At 46.5% G+C, this 23493-nt stretch overlaps 10 protein-coding genes across 10 annotated transcripts; 7 read left to right on the forward strand and 3 right to left on the reverse strand.

Moving 5' to 3' along the window:
* Positions 1 to 61: 61 nt before the first annotated feature.
* EYB26_006825 (uncharacterized protein) lies at positions 62 to 1847 on the reverse strand (the record flags this gene model as incomplete). The annotated part of the gene is made up of 2 exons (XM_054266098.1): positions 62 to 1693; positions 1746 to 1847. 2 exons carry the CDS (start codon positions 1845 to 1847, stop codon positions 62 to 64), a joined length of 1734 nt encoding a protein of 577 aa, XP_054122073.1.
* A 302-nt stretch (positions 1848 to 2149) lies between these two features.
* EYB26_006826 (uncharacterized protein) lies at positions 2150 to 4302 on the reverse strand (the record flags this gene model as incomplete). Its single annotated transcript, XM_054266099.1, has 2 exons — positions 2150 to 4018; positions 4078 to 4302. 2 exons carry the CDS (start codon positions 4300 to 4302, stop codon positions 2150 to 2152), a joined length of 2094 nt encoding a protein of 697 aa, XP_054122074.1.
* Positions 4303 to 6051: 1749 nt separating this feature from the next.
* Positions 6052 to 8088, forward strand: EYB26_006827 (uncharacterized protein; the record flags this gene model as incomplete). Its single annotated transcript, XM_054266100.1, has 1 exon — positions 6052 to 8088. The coding sequence occupies one exon, from the start codon at positions 6052 to 6054 to the stop codon at positions 8086 to 8088; it is 2037 nt and encodes a 678-aa protein (XP_054122075.1).
* A 553-nt stretch (positions 8089 to 8641) lies between these two features.
* EYB26_006828 (uncharacterized protein) lies at positions 8642 to 10364 on the forward strand (the record flags this gene model as incomplete). Its single annotated transcript, XM_054266101.1, has 5 exons — positions 8642 to 8669; positions 8732 to 8790; positions 8852 to 10109; positions 10159 to 10232; positions 10287 to 10364. The coding sequence occupies 5 exons, from the start codon at positions 8642 to 8644 to the stop codon at positions 10362 to 10364; spliced, it is 1497 nt and encodes a 498-aa protein (XP_054122076.1).
* A 937-nt stretch (positions 10365 to 11301) lies between these two features.
* Positions 11302 to 12042, forward strand: EYB26_006829 (uncharacterized protein; the record flags this gene model as incomplete). Its single annotated transcript, XM_054266102.1, has 4 exons — positions 11302 to 11429; positions 11485 to 11691; positions 11771 to 11915; positions 11980 to 12042. The coding sequence occupies 4 exons, from the start codon at positions 11302 to 11304 to the stop codon at positions 12040 to 12042; spliced, it is 543 nt and encodes a 180-aa protein (XP_054122077.1).
* Positions 12043 to 13518: 1476 nt separating this feature from the next.
* EYB26_006830 (uncharacterized protein) lies at positions 13519 to 15849 on the forward strand (the record flags this gene model as incomplete). The annotated part of the gene is made up of 12 exons (XM_054266103.1): positions 13519 to 13672; positions 13732 to 13789; positions 13852 to 13990; positions 14059 to 14137; positions 14187 to 14373; positions 14446 to 14551; positions 14602 to 14726; positions 14796 to 14840; positions 14890 to 14993; positions 15046 to 15101; positions 15160 to 15275; positions 15330 to 15849. The coding sequence occupies 12 exons, from the start codon at positions 13519 to 13521 to the stop codon at positions 15847 to 15849; spliced, it is 1689 nt and encodes a 562-aa protein (XP_054122078.1).
* Positions 15850 to 16107: 258 nt separating this feature from the next.
* EYB26_006831 (uncharacterized protein) lies at positions 16108 to 18820 on the reverse strand (the record flags this gene model as incomplete). The annotated part of the gene is made up of 3 exons (XM_054266104.1): positions 16108 to 16679; positions 16736 to 18499; positions 18583 to 18820. 3 exons carry the CDS (start codon positions 18818 to 18820, stop codon positions 16108 to 16110), a joined length of 2574 nt encoding a protein of 857 aa, XP_054122079.1.
* Positions 18821 to 19721: 901 nt separating this feature from the next.
* On the forward strand, positions 19722 to 20441 carry EYB26_006832 (uncharacterized protein; the record flags this gene model as incomplete). Its single annotated transcript, XM_054266105.1, has 2 exons — positions 19722 to 20124; positions 20185 to 20441. 2 exons carry the CDS (start codon positions 19722 to 19724, stop codon positions 20439 to 20441), a joined length of 660 nt encoding a protein of 219 aa, XP_054122080.1.
* Positions 20442 to 20630: 189 nt separating this feature from the next.
* On the forward strand, positions 20631 to 21795 carry EYB26_006833 (uncharacterized protein; the record flags this gene model as incomplete). The annotated part of the gene is made up of 4 exons (XM_054266106.1): positions 20631 to 20641; positions 20722 to 21076; positions 21132 to 21364; positions 21423 to 21795. 4 exons carry the CDS (start codon positions 20631 to 20633, stop codon positions 21793 to 21795), a joined length of 972 nt encoding a protein of 323 aa, XP_054122081.1.
* A 546-nt stretch (positions 21796 to 22341) lies between these two features.
* EYB26_006834 (uncharacterized protein) lies at positions 22342 to 23043 on the forward strand (the record flags this gene model as incomplete). Its single annotated transcript, XM_054266107.1, has 1 exon — positions 22342 to 23043. One exon carries the CDS (start codon positions 22342 to 22344, stop codon positions 23041 to 23043), a length of 702 nt encoding a protein of 233 aa, XP_054122082.1.
* Positions 23044 to 23493: the final 450 nt, after the last annotated feature.

Here is a 23493-nt window from a genome sequence, read left to right on the forward strand (position 1 = left end):
CAAATGCAAATCTATCAATAAACTACATAGAGAAGAGAATTATTCAAAAAATTTTCATCTCCTACAGCCTTCCGAGCTTCCACTTGGAAATCCGATCCTGGATCTCGTCCCATGGGAATGCGCGCGGGCTATACCCTTCCAGTTCGCCTTCCTGAACGACAACCGTCGGCTTGCCCGTCCCCTTTCCGGGATTATGGACCTGTCCGCCAAACACTTGTCTCGCGACACGTCGCAGATCATCTATCGTCAAAGCCTCAATACGATCGCACATCTCTTTAACACCAATCTTGCGTCCGTGTACCTGCACCTGGCGTCCAAGATCCTCCAACTCGACCATGCGAGACTCTAGATTCATTAGAAGCGACGACCGGAGCTGATTCTTTGCGCGGTTGACTTCGGGCATTTGTAATGCTGAGAATCCTTTGTCCAGGGTCAAGGCTTGGAGTTCGCGGCACATGACCTCTAGCATCTGTGGAGTGCGCGTTGGGCTGCACGACGCCGAGATACCGAATAGACCGCTGTCGGTGTAGCTATGGTTAAAGGCGATGCAGCTTTCGACCCAGCCGTGCTGGTTCAGTACGTTTGTGTACAACCGGGAGTACATGCCCTTTCCGGGCCCACCGGCTGAGAAGGAACCGCCACCACCCAGCAATGTTTGTAGAGTCGCAAGTGCGTAGATATCGGGGGAAGAGATGGGGAGGGCTTCGAATGCCAAGTGGATATGACTCAATCGAGGATGGTTCGGGTTCGCAGGAGGGGGGATGGGCGGTAGTGTCAAGTAACCACCAGTATAATGCGCGGCGCGAGTCAGATTAACTGAGGACGGTTCAAGCAACGACGGATCAAGTGCTTTGACCGTCGCGGTGTTAGGAGCGGCAGAAGATAGATTTTTGAAAAACGGGAGTTTCGACAAAATATTGGGCTGCGACGTTCCGGCTTGAGCATTAGTCGTGACATTTGCAGTCGGCGTGCTGAGATGAATAGTAGGCAACTCCCCCTCTTTCTCCCCCGATAGCGTAGATTCCACCCCTTTGCCATGAAGCGCGGGACCTTCGGCGGATTTCATATCCCCAAAATAATGCTCCGTAAGCCTTACCGCTTCCTCATGCGCAACACCCGCAAACGCAACGACTATCCTCTCCGGTCGGAAAAACGTTGCTCGATATTTCTCCACCACGGCTTTGTTAATCTCTGCCAATCTTTCCTGAGGACACAGCAACGGGTTTCCCAGCGTATTGTTCTTGAATCCAGCCATGTGCACGAGCTCCGGGAGAATCAGTTCGGGTTTGTTCCAAATCTCGCTGATCTCATACTCCGCCGTCTCCAGTTGCTGCTCTACCTCTTCCTCTGTAATCAACGGATTACGAATCGTCTCCGCCAATAAGCCCAACGTCGTGGGCACGGTGGAATTAAAACTGGCGGATTGATACATCAGAGACTCCCGAGACGACGCACATTGTATGTTCCCGCCCAGAGACTCTAGCGCTTCCAACATTTCGTCGGCGGATCGTGACTTTGTGGATTTGAATGCGAGTCGATCCATTATATGGCTTACGCCGCGGATGCTGTCGTCTTCGTATCGGGACCCGGCGTCAACGTAGACTCCAACGCCGGAGAAGGGGCCTGGTAGGGATTCGCTAGCCACTCGGATGCCATTTTTGAGGGTTGTGATTTGATCCAAGTCAGCGGGGTCCTACCAAATTAGTATTGCCAATAACTTAACGGGTTGGGGTGGAGAGAGCTACCTGGGCTATCGTTGATGTGCTGGCTAAACCTCTGGTGTTCGCACGCTGGCTGCGTAAAATCGGACCAATAGATTGGGCGGTCCGCAGAGCCGCTCGACGCATATTGTAGCACTGACCAGGGTACGTATTAATAGGTGATAAGGTGAAGAAATCGCTGTCGCGTGGTCGAGAGGATGCGGATGCAGCGAGTTCGATATTTTTACGCCCGTTACGTTATGTCTTAGTCTGTCGACTGCGGACCACTCCGGAGCAATTCCGGAAACCTTCCAGCTAACCCAATCGGGACACGGCTATTGTACATACTTCATAGTATTAATTTGAGAATTGACCGGTTTGTCTGTTTACATTATTGATGGATTTAAATGAGATTACTATTGTTGTTAATGACTAGACAAACGGTCTATCTAATGCTCTGCAGCCCATTTTCTATATCCGTCTAAGCAACCTGCATTAGCCACGCTGGCGGACGTCTTGATATTCAATCCGCAAAGTATCTGTTTCACCGCATTCTCAACCTTCTTTCCGTTAGAGGTCAAAGGAATCTCATTGCCCGGGCAGACATCAATAATGCCCGGCACATGACGTGCGCTGAGTTCCTTGCGAATAACAGCTTGGATCCTAGCCTTAAGATCCTGAGATATCGGTGGGATGCCTACTTCGATAGCCTCTGGAACAAGCTTGATGAAAAGAACGACAGTCTCGTCACTATCCATTCCTTCACGCCTTCGTCCGATACACAGAGAATCCTCAATCTCCTGAGAAAAGTGCTTCAGAATGACATTATATATTTCGGCACTTCCAAAGCGGACTCCTGCTGGTTTCAAAACGCCATCACTTCGACCAAGCATCGTCAATCCTCCTGTATCTGGGTCGATCCGAACATAATCACCATGGTGCCATACAGATGGCCCAAAGACGTCGAAATAGCTCTTTTTGTATTTTGCTTCTCCCTCAGGGCCAGGTGGCCAGAACATGACGGGCTGAGCAGGGAATGGTACAGTGCAAACCAAGTCACCAGGCTCGTTTGATTTAGTAATATCGTTTCCAGAGTAGTCGTAAGCGGCTACGGCCATTCCCAGTCCTCGACATTGAATCTCACCTCTGTATACAGGTGATATCGGACAGGATGCACCGAACAAAGATATAATGTCGGTACCTCCAGTAATCGAGCCGAGCATAACGTCTGGGTGGAACGATGAGTATATGTACTCGAATGTGGAAGGTGCTAATGGTGCCGCCGTACTGAATATCGCTCTTAGCTTCTCGAGTTGCACAGGGCGGTTGGGGTGTTTGCGCGGGTTTAGAGAAGCCTGCTCAATCATTGATAAATATTTTGCTGACGTGCCAAAGTGTGTGATTCCAAGTTCCTCAATCAATCTAGCCATAGCCATCTCTCCCTTTCCACCTTCCACATCAAAGGGTCGGAAGGGGCTTCCGTCATAGACGACAATGGTGGCAGCACTTGCAAGCCCTGATACAAGCCAGTGCCACATCATCCAGGTGGTTGTAGTATAATAAAATAGGCGATCGCCGGGTTTTATATCGCTATGTAAGACGTGCTCCTTTTTATGTTGCAGAAGAGTTCCCAGTGCGCCGTGAACGATAGGCTTGGGAGCACCTGTTGTTCCTGAAGAGTAGAGTATGTAAACAGGATGATCCGGGTCTAAGGACTCGAATTTTAGCGGTGCTGTAGAATCCTGTGCTTCGTGAACAAAGTCTTTGTACCAAGCAACAAGCCCGTTTTGGGGCCTCACTTTGTTGAAATCAAGCTCGGCCAATGTTATAGCTTCTAATATCACGACATGCTCTAGGCATGGTAATTCTTTCACAATATCCACAACCTTGGGCTCGGTGCCATGTACCTTGCTGTTGTAAAGAGAAGCATTGTCTGCAAACAAGATTCTTGGTTGTACTTGGCGAAGACGTTCTACAACCGCATGGACGCCGGTGTCCGGGGAGATTGAAGTCCAAAGAGCTCCAATGGAGGTTGTAGCCAACATTATCACCACGGCGTCGACGTGGTTGCCAACAAAACCACCAATGCGGTCGCCCACTGTTATGCCTCTTTGGCGCATAGCATTTGTGCATACTCTGACACGCTCTCTTAACTCTCTCCATGATACAAATTCGCGATCCGCCTCGGTGGCACCGATAATGGCAATTTCTTCGTCGCCTGGGCACTTTGCTGGATATAAAAGATTCTCGGCGAAATTTAGACGGCTTCCCTCGAAAAAATGCGGTCTGGGAAATAGCAAGGATTTGGAGTCTAGAACCTAGACGGAGCATGTCAATGTGCGGTTTATGCTGCGTCAATGATTCAGTCCCTTCGTACCTTCGAATATGGTGCATGTGCTTTGACCCCTGTGTAATGCCAGACCTCTTCCCAAAAGTCCCCTGGTTGCGAGATACTCCATTGCCAGAGGTCGTCGTAGTTCTTCAGTTTCAGGTTATATCTCTGTCCAACATGAGTCTTAAATTTGAACATCTCCGTCTTCTCGGGAGCTGAGGGATGCCATAGTTCTATAGCCTCGACATCGTCATTGATTGAGGAAGGCATCTTGACGGAATGCCTTCTCACTAGGTAGTCGGGATGTGTCTAGCAGATGCGGGAATTATGATATGGGTCAATTGAGAAAGAAAAGAGGAAACAGGAGGAAATGACAGGCTAGGGAGATGTTTCTTGTCCCCCAGTTTTGGAAGGAGCAAGAGATCGCGGGGAAGATCCGCGCTTTCTGGTCGGAATCCGTCACTGACCATTGCTGGCCGCGCAATCATTCCGCAGTTCTCTACTGCGGTACGAGTGTCGCAGCCGGAAGATTCACATGTTGACTACTTCCTCAAATCATTAAGTTACAGATGAAAAGAAACAGAAGAGCAACATCGAAGACACGTTGGATTGTTACAGAGTACTTTCAACCAGCGGAACCCAGCGTGATTGGTTACGGTAATTGTCTACCAATACATAGTACAGCTCACCTCCTGGAACGTGACACGGGCCTGAACCATGTATGCCGCAATTCAGATTCAGATTCAGAAGCGGAGGCGGTCTTTGTTCTGTTGCAACAGGCAATACAGTGGCAATGGTGATGCTATGAATGTCTACATAGTACTACGTACGTAGACTACCCTGGGTATAGACATCTTGTCTTTGCTGTTTGCGGCATTTTTGGATGATGCTACATAGATGAGGTCATTAGCCGGTCGGGAGTCAAACGGCACTATCGATAATGAATCAATCATTCTTTGACAGTTGATACTAGTAAAGAGAATGTCTCCAGAGTAAATCGCAAAGTAGCTAACTAACTAAGTTAACTAGTTAACTAACTAGTCGCTTCATAAAGATGATATCAGCTGGAGGCAAACCGGTGCAGATTGGCCGCCCCTGAGCGAGGCTACAGCCTGTATCAGTGAGCCACTGAGCGTACGGACAGAACTTCAGGCGCTGGACTAGTCAGCCTGAAGATGCAGCGATTGCTCGGATTGATCAATAAATCGTCCATTTTAGGCTTGGTTTGCGCACTAGGTCAGCCCAGCTCCGGCGGCGACATGATCCAGGGGCAGCGGCAAATTTTTTAAATTACTTACGTCTTAGTATTACTCTTACCGTTCGGCGTTATAGACCTACTTCATTGCCGGATAATCGGCGTACCCGTACCGTTATATTGTACGCATAAATTATCCGTACCGTCACATACGCCGACCCAAGCTCTCCGCTAGACCACAGACTAAGCAGACTAATCTTACGATCATTGAACTTTCGGCTTTCCCAACATCTCTCTCTGCTTCTTCGTCAACAACACACCTCTCTGTCTTCGGTCAGGAATATTGTCTTCTATCCGTCCCTAATTCTTGATATCTCTGCCACTTCTCCAGTGAGACTTCTGAAACTTGAATATCTGTTCAATTGCCTGAGCGGCAAGGGTTCTCTACGGTCGAGAGATTCTCCCTCCCCGCACGCGCCCCCTTTGACCGCTGCTCTGCGGCTTCGTCGGATGCACTTTTGCTGTCCAGTTTTTCTAGACCCCATTGTATGTCTTCTCTGTCTTGATGTCCATTCGACTTCACCAGATCCTACGTTGGATACGTTGCTGTTCTAGCAGGGTGTACTTGAGCAATCAAATGACGTGCTGAAGAGTTTGACTAACGCTGCTTACTATAGTCGCTTCGAATCCGATTATCGAACACGCTCCTTCAATCCTTCAGGAGCGATTCGATGCGTGTATAACCTTCGGTTCTGGTAGAATATCAGGCCTATTCGACACACTCTCCTTTATAAGATCGTTGCTACTGAAGAAGATAATTTGCGATGCCTCATCGACTGTCGAATACTTTTTCAAGTAACTCCTCGCCATCAACCGCTTCATCCTCCGCCGAGAAGGGCCTTAAAAGTTCATCAAAGACCGGTCGGCTGAGTCAACTGTTTTCGACATCGCCAAAATCCAAGGCTGAGCCTCCTACTGCACACGCGACCCTTCTCGCAGCCAGCAAATCGAACACTACCCCGAGCGCCGGCGTGCCAAGAAGTTCTGTATCATTGTCTCTTCCCACAATTTCACTATCCACGGCCACTGCCGATAGCCGCAATATGGACGAACCGCCAACAACGCTGTTTCAGCCTCCGTCCCAAGAAGAGATGAAGCGTTTGACGAAGCAGCATGCACAATTCGCTCCGATCAGCCATCCAAGCCACAGGTACACAAGTCGGCACCCTGGCGGTCCATTCCCCGAACCAGTAATGGACGAACCTCCTTATTATTACCTTTTGACTACATATATCAGTTATTTGATCCTGATTGCTTTTGGCCACGTTCGAGACTTTTTTGGCAAGCGATTCAAGGAAGAGAACTACCGCCACTTGAAACCACGAAATGGCTATGGCGCATTGAATAGCGACTTTGATAATTTTTACGTCCGCCGATTGAAATTGCGCATCAATGATTGTTTTGAACGTCCAGTCACTGGTGTACCAGGTCGTTACATTACACTTATTGATCGTTCTACAGATGACTATAACCGACACTTTTACTTCACCGGCACGACTACAGATACATTGAACATGAGCTCTTACAACTATCTTGGATTCGCTCAATCGGAAGGTCCATGCGCCGATGCTGTTGAAGAAAATCTCCGAAAGTACGGCATCAGCACAGTAAGTACCCGTGCCGAGGCCGGAACATGCGATTTGCACGTCGAAGTGGAAGACCTCGTGGCCAAGTTCGTTGGAAAAGAGGCGTCGATGGTTTTCTCTATGGGATTCGGTACAAACGCAAATGTCTTCCCGGCACTGGTCAGCAAAGGGTGTCTTATCATTTCGGACGAACTGAACCACGCTTCTATCAGATTTGGAGCTCGTCTATCAGGAGCTTCTATTGGCATGTTCAAACATAATGACATGAAATCATTGGAAGAGAAACTCCGGGAAGCTATTTCTCAAGGCCAACCACGTACACACCGGCCATGGAAGAAGATTCTGGTTGTTGTAGAGGGTCTTTACTCTATGGAAGGATCGATGTGCAATTTGCCAGGACTGATTGAGCTCAAACACAAATACAAATTCCACCTCTTCATTGACGAAGCACACTCTGTTGGTGCCGTTGGACCTCGTGGACGCGGTGTATGCGATTACTTTGGAATTGACACCAAGAATGTTGATATCCTAATGGGAACGCTCACCAAGTCATTTGGCGCCAACGGTGGTTATATTGCAGCTGACAAGTCAATGATTGATGCTCTTCGGGCTTACAATGCCGGTGTTATCTTTGGAGAAGCACCCACGCCACCAATTCTCACGCAAATTTTGACTTCCCTCCGGCTGATCAATGGCGATATCTGCCCAGGTCAGGGAGAGGAGAGACTGCAACGGTTGGCTTTCAACTCACGATATCTCCGACTTGGATTGAAAAGACTTGGATTCATTGTTTATGGACACGACGATTCCCCTATTATTCCTGTTCTCCTCTTCAACCCAGCAAAGATGCCAGCATTCTCTCACGAAATGCTCAAACGCAAAATCTCCGTGGTCATCGTCGGTTATCCTGCAACACCCCTGGTTTCTTCTCGCGCTCGATTCTGTGTCTCGGCAGCCCACAACAAAGAAGACTTGGACCGGCTTCTCACCGCATGTGATGAAATTGGCAACGTCCTCCAACTCAAATTCTCCACTGGTATCGCCGGCGGTGCCCTTCCACCCGCAGAAGGACTTTCGCCTGAACAGGAGAAAGAATACTACCAACAGCAACAACAACGACTCAACAACCCCAACGCCACAGCCGTACCCCCCCGATGGCGCATTGAGGACGTGGTTCGTCGCGGTGCTCTCGATACGAAGCGCCCCTTGGTTTAAAAAGAAGCACCTCCGCGTGCTTCTTCATGTATAGGAAACACTCTTAATACTCGTTTCTCCGTGTATGTTTATATATCTCATCACCCACATCAAGGCTGGCTGGCTAGCGTGACCTTGAAGTCTCTCTTTTTTGTTAATCCCGATAAAGACAGTAATGGCTCAAGTCTGAACGAAGGACAGGAACTTATTAGATATGCAATGCATTAATATGACTTATAATAATGAAAGCACGATCTTATATAATATAACCTGAGTAGTTCAACCGGTAGAAATCACTTCAGTATATCGGGGGAGGTACTCGTCGGGTATTGTCCCGAACAGTAGTACATCAAAAACGTCGGATAATCCGCCAATCCAGGGTTTATCCACCAATCACCGCGCCGCCACGCTGAAAGTTGGGGTAATCCACTACGTAGTATAGTTATTAACATCGGCGAGTCCTCCGAACAGACAGTCTCTTATCTTTTCTCCTTTTTTGTGGCCTCCGGCAATTTTATCGCAATTGATGCGCTGATACATTGTCGACATTGTATATACAGGGGATATATTCGTCATGGCAAAAGTATTCGATGCGGCTGAAGGTATGTTCATTGTCTGGAGAATGCTTCCCCGCATTTGCTGTCCTGTCTGACAATCACGACAGTCGCGAAACACAATACTCCAGAGAGTTGTTGGGTCATTCTATATGGAAAAGTGTATGATGTAGGTCTTCTTTGGCTTTCAGTCACCCAATTGCAATTTACACAGAGAGCTGACAACACAGGTCACCGATTTCATGTCCAGCCACCCCGGCGGTGTGAAAGTCATTCTCAGACTGGCCGGCACCGATGCCACCGAAGAATACGATCCCATCCATCCTCCAGGTACATTGGAAGACAACCTCAAACCGGAAGCCCTTTTGGGGACTGTCGACCCAGAAACACTCCCCAAACCCACCGCAGACGCACAACAACAATCATCAGAAGAAGACCAGGGCCCACCGCCCATGGAAACCCTCTTCAACCTAGACGAAATCGAACAAGTAGCCACAAAACAAGTCAGCCGCAAAGCATGGGGATACTACTACTCCGCTGGAGATGACCTGATCAGCAAAAACTTCAACCGCGAAGTCTACCGCTCCATCTTTTTACGACCTCGCGTCTTTATCGATGTCGGAAAATGCGATTTGTCGACGACGATAGTGGGTCATAAAGTCGGCTTGCCGATCTATGTATCGCCAGCGGCAATGGCTCGTTTGGCGCACCCCTCTGGCGAGGCAGGTATTGCCGCGGCTTGTCGTGGGTTTGGCGCTATGCAGATGATTTCGAATAATGCGTCCATGTCACCTGAGCAGATTGTTGAGAATGCTGCTCCGGATCAGGTTTTCGGATGGCAGTTATATATCCAGATAGAACGACACAAAAGCGAGGCAATGATTGCTCGGATCGAGAAGCTCAAGGCTATCAAGTGTATCATTTTGACACTCGATGCGCCGGTGCCCGGTAAACGAGAGGATGACATGCGCACCGACAACACGGCTAAAAAATTACCTGTGCTGTCCAGCAAAGTGGTCGAAGAAAAAGCAGAGACTCTGCCAGATGGAACACCAGTGCCCAAAGATGGAGGTGGTGGTGTGGGCCAGCAATTGTTCGCTGGAACAGCTTATGATCTGACTTGGAAGGAGACTTTGCAATGGCTTACGAAAGTTACAAAACTACCTATCATTTTGAAGGGGTTGCAGACGCATGAAGATGCTTATATTGCGTCGTTGTATGCTCCGCAGGTGAGAGGTATCATTTTGTCGAATCACGGTGGACGTGCGCTTGACACTGCGCCGCCGGCTGTGCATACATTGCTTGAGATTCGCAAGTACTGTCCTGAGGTCTTTGATAAGATCGAGGTTCTCGTCGATGGTGGTATTCGACGAGGCACGGATGTTGTGAAGGCGTTGTGTCTGGGCGCCAGGGCAGTGGGCATTGGTCGGCCTGCGTTGTGGGGACTTGGTGCTGGTGGTATTGAGGGCGTTCACAGAACGCTGGAAAGTAAGTCGCACTCGCCTATGCTGTTGATAACAGATGCTGACATTTGTAGTTCTTGCGGATGAGACCAAGACATGCATGCAGTTACTGGGCGTAGAAAAGGTTTCGGATCTCGGCCCTGAATACGTAAGCCATCCTTTCCATTCATGCAGAATGAAAATGGTTACTGACACCTTGCAGATCAACTCAAGAATTGTAGAGCAGCAAATTTACGATGGTCCCTCGGGACTCGCAAAAGCGCTTCGTGCCAGACTATAGTCTCTTCTTCGCTATTAACAGACTCAGCATTGAATATACAAAGAAGCTTGGCGTCTATGATCAAATAGCAATCGACATGTACATAGGCTGAACAAACAATAAAAATAAATATCCACGTAAGTTACCTCAAGACTCATCACTAAGATGAAGCAGATAAATCCGACGTTTAAGACTCTTAAGTTATGGAGTTTATAGGAGGCAATGATTGATCATCAGGAATTTGTGAGCTTGCTTTAATTACCCGAGTACGAGGCGTGTTCGGAATCTCAATTTGGAAATCTGATTCTTGTTCCTACGGTGTAAGGATCGGTGTTTTCACCGTGATGTTCATCTTCGATTGTTTTGGTATGTGAGGCTATCTCAATTGATTTCCCCACGGCTGTAGATGCATGACAATCCCTGAAAGCCGAGAGGTATGTATTGGGACCTGCACCTTCTTATATGCCTATGTTTGGGCATATATATGGTTCATTTATTCTACGTGTCGCATCTATGTCGTTCCTGTGTGATACTGTACCGAGGACATGTAGAAGCTTTCGAGACTGATATTGGTGAAGACTCAATGACAATGACTCGAGCTGATCGTGAACCGGTCTCCGGTTCTACCATTACATTGCAAATAAAGCTAAGTATTAAAAACTTAGAGATATGTTTGCAGAGAATAAACTGCAGCATTGTCCTCCTAGGACACAACAACTCGTGAAGATCTCACAATATTCTAAATTACCTAAATGGGAGGACGTTAGGGCTTGTTATGGTCACCTCTGATTGGCTGAAAAGCTTCAGCTTGGAGGTCATGACATAACCTAGTTAACAGATCTTATGAGCTCATCAATGGAGATCCAGAAAGGTAAACAACATTCATTCATCATCTTACTGATACAGTGATACTAGCACTCCTATTATCGTCGAATATATCAGATTTTTTATAGTCACCATGCCTCGTCTTCCAGACCAAGAAGACAACGTCGTCACTCGCATGCGATATCGCTTTAAGGAAGCCTGGGATTGCTTCTGGGACTTTGCGCTGCGCGATAACGTGCTCGAAGTTGCTATTGGTTTAATGTACATGCCAGCAGCACCAACTCATATATATAATGAGCTAACATCTTACGTGTAGTATAGCAGCAGCATTCACCAAGGTCGTCAACTCCTTTGTATCCGACCTATATTTACCAATCATCAGTTTGCTGCCATTTCTGAACCGAAATTTGGAGGATAAATTCGCCGTCTTGAGGAAAGGAAAGCATTATTCTGATTGGGGTCCGGATGGGTATAATACGCTTGAACAAGCACGCGATGATGGAGCGCTGGTTATGGCTTATGGGTAAGTCATATTCAATGCACATGTCGCAATTTTCATTTCGATTTATGGTGGTGGGGGGGTTAACAATATCTTTATGCAGAACATTCTTGAATACATTCATCAGTTTCGTCAGCATAGGTTTGACGCTCTATACCGTGGGACAGGTGTATACGTATTTCTCGGAGGATGTGGTGATCAAACGTACCGTCAAATGCAGGTACTGTAGGAAATGGATCAGTTCTAAGGTATCATCTCTTACTGTTTGGTGTCATACATACGTTGCATTTAGGGCTAATATCTGGATTTCAGGCAGTACGATGCGTGAATTGTACCAGTTGGCAGGACGGAAGGGAGGATCAAATACGCAGCTAAGTAACACCACAGAGTCGGGGTACGGGTGTATTTCAATGATGTGCTTGTAGACCTAGGCATGTCTACCTGCCTGGCCAGAGCCAAAAGCAAAACTGACAATAATATATGCCTGTCCAATCAGAGAGATCAAAGCTTGACATTTCTCAGTAATATAGGTGGATTATTCTTGTCTTCAGGAAACACACATGCGTGTAGGACTAGTTTGAATCGACATTGTTAATCACACAAGCAACAAGCGATTGCATTATCTACCGTGGTTACACAGTCCACGCGTGGGGTCAACGGAATCTATGAGACTAAAGCAGTGACAAGCGGGAGATAACACGGACAAATGATATAAAGACCTGTACGACTTGTATGTTGAAGATGGAGATTGTGCAAGATAAAAATGGCATCCACGAAATGTGGAATGTTGACAACTTCCAAAGATGGACCACTGCAGCCAAGGGGTAAACTTCTTAAAGACAATGAGCTTGATTTAATCAAAATTAGAGTTTTTCAATTAGCGCAAAGTGTTTCTACTGTATATCTATGATCCAAGGGATTGAATAAAGGTCCTCATTCTTACTGACCAAGCTTGAAGCTTGAGAGAAGTATCCGAATCAAGAAACGGCTTATACTCTACTATCTAAGCAGGATCCTTGAATATAGTAGAGAGGAAGATCTAGGTAGATGATAGAAGTGCGCAGGTTAGAGCCAATCACATGCTGGCTCGCTATTACTGCTTGCCATGACGGCACGAAGGGGTTCTTGCCTTCATTCTAGCCTCATCACTCAATCATCCATGTTCAACAATTCTTGTTTTATCTTCCTCAAAAACTACTTTCCCTTTTCTATCATATCAAGAACTTATTTCTTCATCCCTATGGTATCCGCTTCTAATAGGCGTCGTACAAGGTAGATTATTTTCTCGATTGCGAATCCACTCTAGCATTGATACCATACCTTGTATCACTAGGAATGTTCTAATCATGGATACAAGCTGCCTCACTCTCAGGAATGCACATCCAATGAATGCACTGGCTGCATTTCATCTCCCGCCCGGACGATATGACATGCTCACTGTGCAACATTAGCTAGCTAATCGCCATCAATACATTGTAGCTAATCGTGCTTATCGTCCTTGATGGGGCTTTGATGGCTTGCTTTGGGGAATGATATATCCTTCCTACTCATCCTTCGTATTTGAAGTGGCGTAGATGACACCTATGTATTCAGATGTTTTGCATGCACCTCTTGGCTGAGATAATTTATCCCAAGTCTTAGCTATAATTAGTTCAGAATCTCATTCCATCCAGTCACATGGGAAAATAAAGCGTTTTGGGCAGGTCATGATATTGAGTTATTGATTCCTGCTCTCGTTTCATTTCGAATTTTGTTCTCTGCAAGCTTTCCACACCCTTTCACTTCAGGACAAGGGGGTGACTCCAAGGCATATCAAGGCCCATCTTGGGCATTTCGACTTTTCCTTCCAGGATGTCTACTGAGGATACCAAGGAAGCTACCGAACGAAGAGAACCGAAGAAACCAAAATTCATCAGCTACCTATGGGACACGTTCGACAAACCGCCAGCAGAAAGGCGACTGCTGACGAAGCTCGACACAGCACTTATTTCCTTTGGTGCAGTTGGTAAGTCCTCCTTGCATGTTCAACTGTCAGACTTTTATCCTGATATGTGATCCAAATAGGGTACTTCGTCAAAAGCATCGACCAATATAATATCAACAATGCCTTCGTTTCCGGAATGTATGTGACAATATTGTGATGCCGAGCGGTATATTTGGGCTAACGGCGCGGTTTAATCCCAGGCAAGAGGATTTGAAATTATACCAAAACCAATTGAACTATATACAGACCGCTTGGGCTTTGGGTTATATGTTGGGGCAGATTCCAAGCAATATTATTCTCAGTCGGACACGGCCAAGATACTGGATACCGAGCCTTGAGGTACGAAAATGATTCTTGTGAGATTCAATTAATTCAATACCAAGATACTGATCATTTCTTGTTATCAGGTTTGTTGGGCCGTGCTTACTCTTTCGTTATCAAGATGCAATCAAGCATACCAATTTTACATAATCCGGCTACTCATCGGTGAGAATTATAATCGCGTTCCCAGTTGTACGATGACTGATAAAGGAAGGCCTCTGTGAAAGCGGGTACTACCCAGGGATTCAACACTCTCTCGGTTCATGGTATCGAAGCGACGAACTGGGAAAAAGAGCTTGTATATTTCAGATTTGCAGTGCCATGGGCCAGATGGCTTCGGGATACATAATGGGCGGAGTATACCATATAGGCGGTGTCGGGGGCTATAGAGGGTGGCAATGGTTCGTGCATTGAGGAGTCATATATCGGTGGTTGGGCTGAGGACTGAACTGAATTCATACTTTTTGATCTAGGGCTTTTATCATTAATGGCTCTATTTCATTACCGATGGCTGTTATGGGATACTTTATACTGCCGGATGTGCCTGAGATTACACAGTCATGGTATCTGAGCGAAGAGGTGAGTTGATCCTATAGTTCTGTGCTTTTTAGCATGCTGACTACTTGCAGGAAATCAAACTCGCACAGTTGCGAATGATCATGGAGGGCCGCAAGCCCCGGTCCAAGTACACGAAGGAGAAATTGAAGAGAATTTTCACTTCGTGGCACATATATCTCATGTCTCTTCTATACGTGCAAGTCAACACCTTCTATGATTCCGAAATCCGGAACCCATGCTAATCAAAAAAAAATTAAAAAATTAGAGCTTTCAACAACGGAATTGCAAACACGCAACCGATTTTTCAACAGTATATCTCCCCCCTTTCTCTTCCTCAACATTGGTACTCACTATTATAGATATCTACGCCATTCGACTGATCCTCGGTACTCAATCCCACAAATCAACAATTACCCAACGACCACGTCGGGAGTACAGATACTGATGACTATAATATATGCTTGTATGATTTCAAACGGACCTACTCTAATCATGTTACTGACGACTGTTGTTAGGGCTATCCGATACGGTCCTGCGAGGCAGACGTTGGCCACCTCTTGTATTTGGTGGAGTGAGTTCAACTCGATGTCAAATCCGTTTGAAAATGCTACTTACACCTTCTAATGCAGGTTGTAAATATCATCTGCTATGTGTCACTGGCCATTTGGGATATCCCCGCCTGGTGGAAGTGGACATGTCTCATTTCAGCAGGTGCATCATTTGGCTTGAGTGGGCTTTGCATGGCGTGAGTCCATCGTCAAGACTACACCTTGGTCAAACAACTAATGAAAGTGTACAGCTGGGCCAACGAAGTCTGCGGCAACGACAGCGAAGAACGCGCCATCACCATCGCAGCCATGAACGAAATCGCATACATCCTACAAATATGGCTCCCACTACTAGTCTGGCAACAAGTCGATGCACCACGATACTTCAAGGGCTACGTCACAGTGTCCGCCATGTCAGTCATTTTTATCACCATGTGCTTCGTGGTTCGCAACTTGCACAACAAAGAATCGTCCGCTGCCCGGATAGCGCAAGAACATACCACGCAGAGTTGCATTCAATTACAACAACAGCATGAGCGCATGGTGGAGGGAGAAAAGAATGGTTCGGGTAGTAATATTCAGTTGTCGCGATTCAAGAGTGTTGAGACTTCGTCTTCGGGACAGTATGATAGCGAGGCGATTTCTCCTTCAAATGACATTTCGCCTTACGATGAGGAGAAGGGGCTTGTTTCTAGAAGATTGTACGTACAATCTCCAAATGAGTCTGGTGACATCAAGGGAATTGAAGCTCAGCCGTCACGATTGCTCTGAATCCAATAACCTTACTCAAGCAGACGTGTAACTTCGGGGGATGTCTTTTCCTTATGCCATATTGTTCTTGTTATTTGTTGAAGATGGTTACTATCTAGGTAGTCTTTGCTCTCTTGAATTATTTAAATTCTCGTTGACTACCTAGGTATACATAAGAATCGAAGTGTTCATACAAAAATCTAAGATTATCAAAACATGCCTCGTAAGTGTATATATATACACACAACACAACCTCACCTTACTTCAGCGCTGACCAATCTACTCCGCCGTCTTCAAAAACTCCACCAAAACCTTACTCTGCCTCTCGAACTTCTCCAACCTCCAATGCGCATCCTCCAACCTTTTCGCCACCCAACGCATCCTCCATTTCACATCAGACGGATATTTCTCTGGATCGCCCATGAGGTGTAACTCAGCTTCACACTTTGCAATCGTCTGATTTTCTCTGGCAATCATTTCACGCACGATACCGAGGTCGAGTCTGTTGCGTAATATGTCGTCCTGAGTGAGATATTTGAATGCGGAGTGGTAGATGGGTCGACCCGGTTTGATGGCTGCGGGGCGACCATTTACGGCTGTCACAGTTATGAGTTCCTTTTGTTCCAGGGCAGACAATGTACGTTCACCGTCTGCGCTGTTGAAGAGGTCGGATACAATGATGTTACTATAAGGGACGGAGCCGTTTTTGTCTTCGGCGATGGTTTTGATGAGATACCAGGCTTGTTCGCGGGTCCAGGTGGGAGCGTCCTGGGTGTAGGTTGAGTTGGCATCGAAGACGTAGGCTTTTGCAATTTCGGCAGCGGCTTGTTCGATTATGTGTTTGAGGGCGCCTGGTCATGGGGATTAGTTTTGATATAAGGTGGTAGTGATCGTGGTAGATACTCACTTTTTGGACTCTCGCCGGACTTGATTCGATGGGCCATGAATTCCAGATCAGTCAACCGGCCGCCGACAAGCTCAATACATCTATCCAGACCCTCCAATCCTTGTGGTGGTGCCTTCGGCTTGGTAGATGACTCGTCATCATCCTTATCCGCATCTTCATCATGATTGTGCAAATACCGAAGAATAAAGTTCCTGCCAACTTCCAATGAACAGTCGCCTAAGGAAATTGAGCGAAACACTTGACTGGGCAGCGCTTTGCCAAGTGTCTTGGAATATGATGCATCTGGAGTTAAGAAAATGACATGCGCGATGTTGCCAGTAATCAAAGCCGCTCCCCACTCGGCCAGTTTTTCATCCACAATATTGCTCTCGCGTCCTTTGTGCAGGAAGTTGTCGATAACAACCACAGGTCTCTTCTCCGGATGCGCCTCTAGATAATCGTCATCTGACATGATACTGCCATCCTTCTTCTTGCTCTCGAGCGCAATCTGTCTCAACGCAGTGGCGGTATTTGTCCATATTTTACTCAGCTGGGAGTCTAGCGTCTCGGAAAACCCAACTTTGGTACCAATAATACCTTGAGAAGCCAAATCAATGAAACTGTTGAAACTATTCATCCACGAGAATATTGGCCGGTAACCGACTTGCTGAGCTGCAATGGAAATGGTAGCTGCATCACTTCTTGCATCTTGAATTTGGTTGCAATCGATAATGAGTTTGTATTTTCGATCCTTTAGAGCCTGATCGATGACAATTTCTCTCTTGCCGGATCCGTGGGGTCCCTGGACGACGATGAATGTATTTCCGTTCTCGCCTAACCATGCTTGTAATCGATTGATGTCTTCTTGTCGGTCATCCGATAACGCTCGGAAGACTTTCTTTTCGCTGCGGTTTTCGGATAAAAAGTTGGCTTTCCGAACTTCATCTCGAATCCACGACCATATAGCCTTATCGTCTACATTGAACAGGTCTTTCACTTTCATCTTGATGAAGAATGTGCGGATAGGATCAAATATGATGACCGTAATCCCTGCAATGAGTGCTGCGATAGCAGGAATTACGATGCGAGGATGGGTGAAGAGCCACTCCCTGATCCAATGGGCCTTGACCTTGCGTTCGTAAGTTATCCTCAGGACAGATCCTCCACCACCACCGCTGACTGTTTCGGGAATTGTGACCCCATGAATGCAACTCCGGGCCAGAATAGCATATTTAGCTCTTGTGAATTCAACCATTGCATATTTCGGAAGAACCTTAGAGTCAGGCGGCTGTCGATCAATGTCCTTGATCTTGCCATATCGGCGAAAGAGGGAATACAAAGCTTCTGGCGTCAATTCCTCCGGAGTACTATTCGATGATGACGGAAGAAACTCAACTTTCAGCCTCGGACTGGGGAAGTGGTACATATCCTCGATCCAAGGCTTGCCCAAAACGCAACCTACACCGACACGATCCAATGGGTTAAACCATGGATGAATAGGATTTTTCTTCAGGTATTCTTCAACCGCAGCTGCTATTTCGCCTTTCGGCCTTTTTTCTCCATCGGGCAGTGAATATTTGATAAACAACCCTCCTTCACTGAGTCGAGGTATGACCTCTTTGATGTTTACGTGCATGTCTGGTGGCAATGCGCGTCTCACGATTGCCCAGTGATCGGCTGCTGCGTAAGAGGGTTTGTCGACGCGTTTTAGGACTTGGTTGACGGCGTACGAGTCTCCAATCCAGAGAAGTCTGTAAAGCCATTGGAGTCTGAGCGGAAGTATATCTATGTTAATAGTTTATGGTTAGCTATACTGTACAACACAGATTGAATCGCAATAAAGAGTCAGCGGGGTATTGTTATCCTACTATTGATGAACAAGAGCCCCTCATTAGGCCCAACAGAAATGTGACCCTGCTCGAGAGTCTCAGTAATCGAGTAATTTGTCGATGCATCTGTTATTGTTGTTGCCGTCGAATTGGATCGTATTAACGCGACTGGTGTGCAGCGTCCAACCGTGGCCTGTTTGTTGAATGCCGACCGGAAAAAATCGCCATACCGTTGATGGCGGTGGCACTGAGGCCGAATGATGGCTGGCAGCCGCATTGTACTGCACAGTCCCCGTCACTGGTTTGCGATAGCTATCACAAAGTCATTTTGCGCGATTGCGATGAAATCAAAAGAAAATCAAGAAGTGAGGGTTTCCCGTATGACGTCGACCCTTGGACCGAGTTCCTTGCCTGTTTGGGGTTAGTGTCTGATCCGTCCACTACAGTCGAGGCTTCATTCTTTTTACCCTTCTTTTGCGTCGCTGCTTATGATGAACAGATTGTAAAACATGGATTGCCATATGGGATTCCAAGACGCTGAATACTGAGGATAGGTAAGCCATGCCAAAGATAACTCAGCGGAGGCATAAACAGTGTGATAATGCTGATCGTGAAACATCCAAATTCCAGAACTGGTAGCAGGGAACTGTGATGAGTCCCCAGAACACAGCATAATACGTTACAAGCTCCGCGGTAAGCTTCTAAATGGCATTGACTAAGCTCTTAAGCAGGCTTGTGCAGGTAACCCTGTAGGCAGTAGCCCGCGTGTATTTGCCTTTTCCGTTCTTTTGTATGACTCCTTTATCGATCTTCCAAACGCTGGGGTGCATTCCAACCCGAAGGCAATGCCGAATGTCACAGTTCTACTGTTATAGACAAACCCTTAGAAAGTTGTGTATAGTTCTTGAACTCCAGACAACGAAGTTCTCATTGTGTTGGCGCATAGCATCAAGTTCTTCCCGTTTATAGCCGCCAAATGCGGCGCCATCGACTCTTCGTACAAGGCTGACTTGCAAGCGCCGACCTTTGACTCAACCCGTCTGAGCCACCATATTTTCGACTATTATTATTCCTACGCTGCAAATTCTGCTGATCGTCCATAAAATGGGTGGGCATGTCATGCATTACTTATTGTCTATAAAAACAGCACAAGGACGAAGATTATTAGACAGCCTATAATGAAGCTCGAGGAAAGTGTTGCCAATGACACAGCATCTATGTTCACCTCCGGGTTTCTCGCAGATGTATATAACGAGAAGCCTATAGGATCTCTAGGAGTCGATAGAATCGTAACGCGTTTCCCGCCAGAACCAAACGGTTTTCGTCACCTAGGACACAGCAAAGCCATTGCCATCAATTTCGGCTTCGCAGAACATCACGGTGGAGATTGTTATTTACGCTATGATGACACGAATCCTGCCAAAGAGGAGGAGAAGTACTTCATGGCTATTGCGGATATCATTCAATGGTTAGGTTTCAAACCAGCCAAGATTACGCATTCGAGTGATTATTTTGATGCCCTCTATGAGCTTGCGGAGGACTTGATCAACCGTGACGGTGCTTATGTCTGCCACTGCTCTAGTATGTTATGATTTGGCTGTTGTGTCCTTTCTAGGTCACTAACGTGATATCCAAATTCAGAAAGTAAAACTGCCCAGCAACGGGGAGGCAGCAAAGGCGCTACCCCTCGCTACGCTTGCTCTCATCGAGATCGTCCAATTGATGAATCACTTACCGAATTCAGAGCAATGCGCGACGGCAAGTACGGATCCCAGGAGGCATTGCTTCGCATGAAACAAGACCTCGAATCCGATAATCCACAGATGTGGGATTTGACTGCATATCGTGTCATTGCACCATGCAAATCCGATACCAAGGACCAGCCAGCCAGCGAGTAGAGATCAGATGGTAAGGTTGGGATCCACTATCGTACCGGCGACAAGTGAAGGATATATCCAACATATGACTTTACACATTGTTTGGTGAATAGCTTGGAAGGCGTTACGCATTCTCTCTGTACGACGGAGTTTGAGACGGCGAGAACTTCGTATAATTGGCTGTGTGATAAGTTGGGTGTTTATAGGCCAATGCAACGGGAGTGAGTAGTATCTTGCATACCGATAGCTTCTTGGATCATATTCACGTTGCTAAGGAAGTGATACTAACTCTGGTTGGAAGATACGGCCGACTCAATTTATCAGATACAGTACTATCGAAACGGAAGATCATGGACCTGATATCGAACGGGTATGTTCGTGACTGGGACGACCCTCGATTATACACACTGATTGCTCTTCGACGTCGAGGCGTTCCGCCGGGAGCAATATTGTCGTTCGTCAATGGGCTTGGAGTTTCCAAGGCCCCATCGACTATTGCAGTCCAGAAGTTTGAGCAGTCTGTTCGACAGTATCTAGAAGTGACAGTGCCGCGCTTGATGGTTATCCTTGACCCAGTTCCTGTTATCATTGAAAATCTTCCTGAAGAATACCTTGAAATGGTAGAACTATCGTTTTCCAAAGACCCTACATTCGGGGTATGTTCATCACAATCAAGGACCACTTTTTACTCGCTCATACTAATTCAGTCAGTCGCACCTTGTCCCATTTACTCGAACAGTCTATATTGATCGAAGTGACTTTCGCGAGACACCCAGCAAGGACTTCTTCCGACTCACTCTAGGCACATCAGTCGGATTACTCAAAGTTCCGTTTCCCATAACCGCGACCAGTTTCGAGAAAGATTCAAGTAGCGGACTTGTCACGTCAATACACGCTCGATACGACAAACCTAAAGATGGCACAAAGTTCAAGAAGCCAAAGACGTGAGTAACCTTTGCTTTTCTCTGTGTGATAAGTGTTCATCACGCTGAGCCTACACAGCTACATCCACTGGATCTCAGACTGCCCATCACTAAACAGCCCCATCAAAGTGACCGTTCGTACATATAACCCTCTTTTCACCTGCAACAACCCAGATACGCACCCCGACGGCTTTCTTTCCGTGATCAACCCACATTCAGAGGAAATCTTTCCGGATGCTATGATTGATATTGGTCTTCACGAAATCATCCGTAGAGCGCCATGGCCCAAGACCAAAAGCGAGGTCACGTCAACAGAGGACTCGGAAGTTTTGCCGGAATTTATCCGGTTTCAGGGCATGAGGGTGGCTTATTTCTGTCTGGATCGTGACAGTTCGGCTGATTCTGTGGTTTTGAATCGCCTTGTGTCTTTGGAGGAGGATGCGAAGAAGTGACTGATGCAACGCACCGATGCGTATATGAGGGAATATTGATGCAAATAATTTAGTGAGCTACTTTCCCAGAGCATCCATGTCATCAAAATGCTTGAATTATTCAAAAGATTTATGAAACCCCTATGGTGGGGTTTCGGACTTGACTTAATCAGCTCTAACCCTAATAACCCTAAAAGACTGAAGCCACCACAGATGTAAGAAATATGTTTCTCGTTTTAAACATCTAAGCACCGAACACAGATTTTATTAGTACCTTGTGAATAGACATTGACATCAAATTACAACGACTATTCTGATACTCAGAGCGTCTCGTAGTATATGGTATTTCTAGATTGCCGTTACCTAAGGGTGCATGTGATTGGCGGGTCAGTCTGGAGACTGAGTTAGAGCTAAAATTAAATTTGATGATCTCGACTCTTACAAAATCAATCACCAACTACAATTGACACCTTCGTTATCCAATCGTTCAATTCCACGGACAAACAGACTATATCGAATCGATCCAACCTACTAAAACGACGAACTGCGATAAATACATTATTCACAATGGGTTGGTGGTGGCCATCATCCTCCAGCAGCAACAAAAATGCGCAATCAGATAGTCTTCCAACACAAAAACTAGACAATCTGCAACAACCATCGATATCATCACAACCAGAACCAACACCCAGTCGACAATTAACACGCGAAGAAAAAGCTGATGCCGAGCTACGCGACTTCCTCAAAAGCCTCGAGTCCTCTGCAACACCACCACCCACCTCCACCTCCTCACAACGCCAATCATCAACCACAACTACAACACCACCCTCCCCCGACTCAACAACACAACAAGAACCACCATCTTCCATAGCCCCTGACTCCCTCTACCCCGACACCATGTCCTGCCGCTCCGCCTTCGACTACGCCTTCTTCTGCCAATCCTTCGGCGGCCAATGGGTAAACATTTATCGGTACGGCGAACTACGGAGTTGCAGCGAACACTGGGAAAACTTTTGGCTATGCATGAAAGCGCGCGGCATAAACGACGACAACACCAGAAAGGAAATGATTAGAAACCATTACCGCAAAAAGGCAGTGAAATATAAGACGGGCCCGAGTAGTGAGGATGTGTGGGAGGTAAGGATGGAGCCGTTGAAGGACACGTTTCAGGGAGATTTTGAGAAGATGGAGAGGGAGATGCAGATTGCTGAGCAGCAGCAAATGCAGCAAATGCATGAGATGCCGGAAAGAGAGGCTAGTCCTAAATGATCAGTATCTTGTTCAGAGGTCTGGAGGTTGGCAAGGAGATCATCATTGTATGGTTATGTATATGTATGTGTGTAAGTTAGCTTTAGATTGGATATATACCCATTTCAACTCTTGCATCGGGTTTACTTGTTATCTTACATTAAAGGGAGAATGACAATCTTAGAAATTGCATCCTGGTAAACCTACCTTAATCCTCCAGTTGCCGCTAAGCGCGAATGGTAATTTATCGTACAACTACGGAACTACAATATCTAGAGAGTAGTTTAATATTGGATATCTTATTGATTGATGCCATAATCATCCTGATACAAACAAAAGAAACTATAAACTATTCACAGCTGGAACGGAAGGAAATAAAAAACATGTTGAACAGACCGAAAGGAAAAACATTCTAACAATAAACGAGAAAACCTCCCTTTCCACTTTCCAATTTATGAAGATCATGAAAAG

This window comes from Talaromyces marneffei, chromosome 5 (genome assembly GCF_009556855.1).
Source record: "Talaromyces marneffei chromosome 5, complete sequence".
Lineage (NCBI taxonomy): Eukaryota > Fungi > Ascomycota > Eurotiomycetes > Eurotiales > Trichocomaceae > Talaromyces > Talaromyces marneffei.